Source organism: Notolabrus celidotus, chromosome 2, assembly GCF_009762535.1.
Source record: "Notolabrus celidotus isolate fNotCel1 chromosome 2, fNotCel1.pri, whole genome shotgun sequence".
NCBI classification, from domain to species: Eukaryota; Metazoa; Chordata; class Actinopteri; order Labriformes; family Labridae; genus Notolabrus; species Notolabrus celidotus.
Genome location: NC_048273.1, coordinates 24,144,624 through 24,150,908, shown reverse-complemented (window position 1 = coordinate 24,150,908; position 6,285 = coordinate 24,144,624). Strand labels below are relative to the sequence as shown.

General features: G+C 38.1%; 1 protein-coding gene across 3 annotated transcripts; it reads left to right on the top strand.

The window, feature by feature from the left end:
- The first annotated feature begins 463 nt into the window (after positions 1-463).
- On the top strand, positions 464-5,662 carry gpx7 (glutathione peroxidase 7). Of its 3 annotated transcripts, none has more exons than XM_034705747.1 (4): positions 553-669; positions 842-979; positions 3,527-3,788; positions 5,161-5,662. In XM_034705747.1, the coding sequence occupies exons 2-4, from the start codon at positions 902-904 to the stop codon at positions 5,322-5,324; spliced, it is 504 nt and encodes a 167-aa protein (XP_034561638.1). In that variant the 5' UTR covers positions 553-669; positions 842-901; the 3' UTR covers positions 5,325-5,662. The 3 variants fall into 3 exon arrangements, with proteins under 3 accessions (XP_034561628.1, XP_034561638.1, XP_034561646.1); XM_034705755.1 differs by having other exon boundaries at positions 564-669; positions 834-979; XM_034705737.1 differs by lacking the exon at positions 842-979 and having other exon boundaries at positions 464-669.
- Positions 5,663-6,285: the final 623 nt, after the last annotated feature.

Sequence of the window (6,285 nt, the reverse complement as noted above, 5' to 3'; positions counted from 1 at the left end):
AAAGTCACTCCTATTTTTTAACCTAAAAATGACTTGTAAATCTTTTACACTTTGAAGAAAATGTTGAAAAATAAATAGATTGAGACTGTCTGAATTACATGAATTGAAATGCTATTTCTATCTTTATTTCATTTCATTTATTTCCTTTGAATGTATTTCATTCTGATTTACTTCAAATGAAGATTTATTTTTGTATTGTTGTTTTACAGTCAGTTTAGTTGTTATATCTTAATTTGTAGGCTAATCTAAAGATGATATTTGAAATATTCATTTGTGAAATGTTTAACATTTTAAACGTCTGTTTGTTAATTAAAAATGCTGGGTAAATGCCACACATGTATGAATAGGCCTAGATAAAATACAAAATCAGTGTGCGCCACAAATTCTAGACGGAGGCTTTTATTTTGTAGGTTCTTGCGATACAGGAAGTGTTGATCCACCTGATGTTTGACTTGACTGATCGGTTTGATTAAAGGGAGATCCGGAAAAGTTTGAAGAACTTCCCCGGTGTTGCGTTGGCACTTTGAGCGTGCAAAGATGCGTCCTGGAGCGCTCGCCGTGTTCCTTACTTTGTTCAGCCTCTCTGAAAGCAAACAGAAAGACTTTTATACTTTTAAACTGGTAAACAGCAGAGGGAAGTTAGTGTCCCTGGAAAAATACCGAGGTTCGGTAAGTTTTGGACTGAAAAGCTGCAGAATAACGTACAGTTTAACATAATAGCAGCATGCATTTTAGTGTATTTACTGCAGCAAGCCCCTCTGCATGTCAACCCGCTTGCATGATTGAACGTTGCATGGGAATGCTTTTGTTTTATTTCTCCCTCTGAACATTTGGTTTGTAGATGTAATCTAATTAACACAAGCCGTACTGCTGTGGATCAGATCGCTATAGCATTGTCGGGATGTCCCATCCGTCTTGTAGCACTGCTGGCCTACGTGGCAGCAGGAGGCCTGCTGAGCTCCCCTTTCATTCAAACAAGGTACGGATCACTGAAGCCGGATTAGCCTTAATCCCCATACAATAGGCTGATGTATTTACCTGTTAAAGCAGGCATCATTGAGTTTGTCAATAAATGAGCGTGAATTTATCAAATCAAATTTGCAGGTTGGTTACTCTGTTGTCTTTGTTTGTTGCAGTCAGATAAGAAATTATATGCAGAACACAGTGACAATATTTAATGTATTTACTCATATGACAAAGAAGATAAATATACTTTAAATTAGACACATTTTGTACATTAAAAATAGTTATTTAACTTAAATCTTGTACAAAAAATGACATAAAACTTGTGCTACGCTCTCTTAAACAGATCTTAAAAGGGTGTTCCCTTACACTAAAAACATTAACAATCTGAAAAATCAAAAGTGCAGGACTCACTGTGGCTTTAAACATTTTTACACTTCAACAACATGACACTAGATGTCAGTACAATTCAATGAGATCATCTAACTATCCGGCCATGGGCTGGCTGAGGTGAAATCACAGTGCATGCTAATTAGAGCAGTGATGAGCTGCTGTTCAGTCTTTACTAACATACTCCTGTTTCTATGCTGATACCTGTACAGGTCCACCCTCACCACGTCTGTAGCAGTACATTTACATTAATCTGATCAGACATCAATCCTCTGATCTTAAAAAGCATGTGTAATTTTTATTTTGTCTTAATTACAGTTTAGATGATTATATGCTAAAATGCATGGGCTACAAGTGAAAAATATTAGTGAACCTTGAACTTTCACTTCTCATTTGTTGGGTCTGACACAATTTTCTGCACCTGTCTAACAACAGACTGCTTATTAAGCAACTGGAGGGACCGGTGATATTTAACCCCCACAATCTTCATTGCGGTCTGCATCAGCTTGTGATCTGTGACTTCAACAGCTCTGTCCAGTTAACATATTAGGCTGTAACGTCCGATCTTATTTTACTTTTCAAAACAATCCAGTACAAAAGTAACATACATTTCTGCTCCACTCCATAGAACCTGAGTCTTTGTTGAAAATACATATGCTGTTGGATATGGAGCAGAGGTCTCCAACATGAACCCTCCAGCCTTGTGTGTTAGCTATGTTGACTGCTAGATATCTGATAGAGTACATCTGAGCCCTGTGGTCACCCACCGTCTTTGGGTCAAACACTATCTCTCTTGGAGCATTTCGACTCTCTTCAAGGAACAAAATGGTTTCCACCACAGCCTGAAATATCGTTATGATTATGCAAATCAGGCCCATGACGTATGGAGAAGCCATACAATTAACTGTCACCAGTCTAGTAGATGACGATAAAAGAAAACGAAGACCATTCTACAAAGATGATGCCATTTAGACAACAGACAAGCATGATTTATTGCATTGCAAATGGATATATTGGCATACACTTTCTCATGCAGGTTGACAATTCTAATTCCCTTTGGATGTCCTCTTCCAATTGGATCATTCGACCATTCAGAAATGTTCAACATTGCAAGCCCTGCCCCTCAAAGGGGTAGATCAAATACCCCTGAAATAAATGTAGACCCTGCTTCCTGCTATCGAAAAATATGGAGTTCCAGTGGGCTGCTGTCACAGCAGCAGGCTGGGGATAGCTGTATCATCACAGAACTTAATAATACCATTTTCAGAGTGAGTTCTGAGAATTACTCAGGGATCCTAATTAAGTACTTGAATTTTTTTTTTATTAGATACTCTTCATCGCTGTGTTTCATTTCTCACGTGGCTTCAGTAATGAGCAAGCGTGTTCCAGGGCATGTCAGTACTGGGTGTCATCGCTGTGGGGTGTGATTACAACAAGACACAATACCAACCACAGTTACCACACCTGGAAGTGAAACACCTGACTCTTCAAGACAAAGTATTTCGGAGGAAATAGATCATGATATTATGTAATCGTAAAGGACGTGCCAGGACAGTGTGTTTCATTACAGTAATACATGGACGATGTGGAGGCTGTAACTTTTGCTCCTAAGGAGTCCATCCATTACACCTCGAGGAAATTAACCAATTGGAGCAATAACTGTTTTCCTGGTAATGCCTAAAAGTATGACTAATATCTGAGAAAGTTTGTACCTCCTCATAAGGTCTGATTCAATGAGCATTGTTCCCTACTCCCGTAAAGAACAGGTCTTAGACTTGAATCGGCAAGTGAAGATTGTATGGTACATTCAGCTCATAAAAAGCCAATGCTTGCATTATTCAAAGTATGGTTCCCACAAAGTAGCCATGTAAAGGATGGTAGGCAGTGGTCATGAAAATTATGGTAGTTAAAATCTTGAGGTTAAGTCAAGGGTCTAAAGAGCTGTAATGGGCTCTGCTGTCAAAATAGAAAAAAAACTCCTCTCCCCATTCATGTTCTGCCATAACTGAGACAAAACACAAGCTAACAGTACTAACAGATAATGTCAACAGAACTTGTCTACCTCTGTTATCATTCAGTGATGTTTACAGAGGCCTAAAGTTTGTGCTAATTTTTGTTTCTAATTTTAAGGCCCTAAACTGTCGTTATTTACTGTGTGTCACTCTGGTTTTAGGTGTCACTGGTGGTGAATGTTGCCAGTGAATGTGGCTTCACAGAGGAGCACTACAAAGACCTGCAGCAGCTCCAGCGGGACTTGGGGCCATATCACTTCAATGTGCTGGCCTTCCCCTGTAACCAGTTTGGGCAGCAGGAGCCGGGAAGTGATAAGGAGATTGACGGCTTCGTGCGCAGAGTCTACAGTGTCTCCTTCCCCCTGTTCAGTAAAATAGCTGTTGTGGGAACTGGAGCTAACAATGTGTACAAGTACCTTGTAGGTAAGTGAACTTGGTGTATAGCAGCTACGTACAAAGCCACCACTATGGGAAAATGACCAAATCAAAGTATGTCCAGTAAGGCACATGTTTTTGCAACAGGCAGGCTTTCATTGATATTCTAATTGTTTGAATCAAGAGAAGAAAAAAGATCCCTTCTAGTTAGACACCTTTTAAACCCAGAAACGACCCTCCCATCAGAGCAACATACAGTGGGGCAAAAAAGTATTTAGTCAGCCACTGATTTTGCAAGTTCTCCCACTTAGAAAGATGAGAGAGGTCTGTAATTTTCATCAGAGGTACACTTCAACTATGAGAGACAAAATGAGAAAAAAATCCAGGAAATCACATTGTAGGATTTTTAAAGAATTTATTTGTAAATTATGGTGGAATATAAGTATTTGGTCAATAACAAAAGTTCAGCTCAATACTTTGTAACATAATCTTTGTTGGCAATGACAGAGGTGAAACGTTTCCTGTAAGTCTTCACCAGATTTGAACACACTGTAGCTGGTGCTTTGGCCCATTCCTCCATGCAGATATCCTCTAGAGCAGTGATGTTTTGGGGCTGTCACTGGGCAACATGGACTTTCAACTCCCTCCACAAATTTTCTATGGGGTTGAGGTCTGGAGACTGGCTAGGCCACTCCAGGACCTTGAAATGCTTTTTCCTGTCCCCTTTGCAGAAAAACAGCCCCAAAGCATGAGGTTTCCACCCCCATGCTTCACAGTCGAGTCTGACAGTTTGAGGCTGTGGACAGGTGTCTTTTATACAGATAACGAGTTCAAACAGGTGCCATTAATACAGGTAACGAGTGGAGGACAGAAGAGCTTCTTAAAGAAGAAGTTACAGGTCTGTGAGAGCCAGAAATCTTGCTTGTTTGTGGGTGACCAAATACTTATTTTCCACCATAATTTACAAATAAATTCTTTAAAAATCCTACAATGTGATTTCCCTGATTTTTTTCTCATTTTGTCTCTCATAGTTGAAGTGTACCTCTGATGAAAATTACAGACCTCTCTCATCTTTCTAAGTAGGAGAACTTGCAAAATCAGTGGCTGACTAAATACTTTTTTGCCCCACTGTATATCCTTTAGACAATGGAGTAATTTTACCTTGCTGAGAAAGGGAGTTGCTGTCTTTTGCTGAAATAATTACAAATGTCATTGTACCGAGTAGCCATAATAGGGCCCAGGTTTAAGAATAGCTTTGAGTAATCCTCAAAACAAGTGATGAATAAAGTTATTTGGTAGAGCCGAAGAAAGAGAAGTGGTGTTTTTGGGTGGGAGCCGCAATAGAAAACACTGTCATGCACACTTTTTAATACATTTTTAAAGCACTAATATCTTTTCTGTCTTCTCTTATGCCCTGCAGAGTCTTCTGGAAAGGAACCTGACTGGAATTTCTGGAAGTATCTCATTGATGTTAATGGCAAAGTGGTGGATGCATGGGGACCTAAAGTTTCTGTCAAAGAACTTCGACCAAAAATAGCTGAAATGGTGCGTCAGATAATTTTGAAGAAGAAAGAAGAGCTGTAACCTCTTGTGAAAATTCTTTCTACTACACAGCCTCCCGTTGTATGAATTTTAAATGTATTGGTAAGCCAAGAGGATGAACTGAACACATTTATTTCACTTGTGAAAAATGTTAGTCATTTATTTCAAGTCTTTGAGGGAAAGAATATTGTACTTTCTAACAGCACTGAAAAGACACCACTATGTTTCCAAATGAAATGTCAATTGTTAAATCAGGTTAATGACATTATAAACTGCAGCCTTCAGTTACAGAGCTCCTGTCTCTGTATGTTTTTAATGATGTGGATTGTGTTTTTTATTGATTCTGATTTGTGAATAAACAGTTATTTTGATAACTGATACCTTTCTATGGAGTTAATATTAAAAATTCTTATTTAATATCCTTTTCAGGCACTTAATATTTGCTTCTGGAAGCAAGCACTTCAAGCTTTAATCATAGCAATAAATAGTTACATTTGTAAGTGTAAAAGTAACTAATTGTTGCAGTTAAGTTTTGCAGTTCTATGAACAAAACAGGAAAACATAAAATAATATCTCCTTAAAACAGTAATAAGTACTTACATTCTTTATTCAAGTAAAATAACAGATGCTTGTGTAACAATGACTTCAGTAAAAGAAGCACTGGCTCATCTTATTTATTACAGAGTAAAAGTATAAAAGTAGTCATTTACAGTACATTTCTATTAGCTGCTTGTGTACAAAGCTCACTTGACTGTGAGAGTCAACTCATTTTGAATTATTCTGACGTAAAAAAGCAACGTAAAAGTAAAAATTTTTTTAAGTTTTCTTGAGTGCGTATCTCACTTTGAAGGGGAATGTCTTGCTGCTCTGAATGTACTCCTAAATTGTAGGAGAAATGATCTGCATAAGGGATGTGTGTGTGCTTAGCTGACTAAATGCCGTAACCCTTGCTAGACAGCACCATAATTACTGGTTGGCTAAACCAATTATTAATATTTTATTT

What these genes read in the sequence shown, in the direction of transcription:
- gpx7 (XM_034705737.1), top strand. Translation starts at nt 538, where the DNA reads ATGCGTCCTGGAGCGCTCGCCGTGTTCCTTACTTTGTTCAGCCTCTCT. An exon ending in TGGAAAAATACCGAGGTTCG is followed by an intron (nt 670 to 3,526) that starts GTAAGTTTTGGA and finishes CTCTGGTTTTAG; the next exon opens with GTGTCACTGGTGGTGAATGT. An exon ending in TGTGTACAAGTACCTTGTAG is followed by an intron (nt 3,789 to 5,160) that starts GTAAGTGAACTT and finishes TATGCCCTGCAG; the next exon opens with AGTCTTCTGGAAAGGAACCT.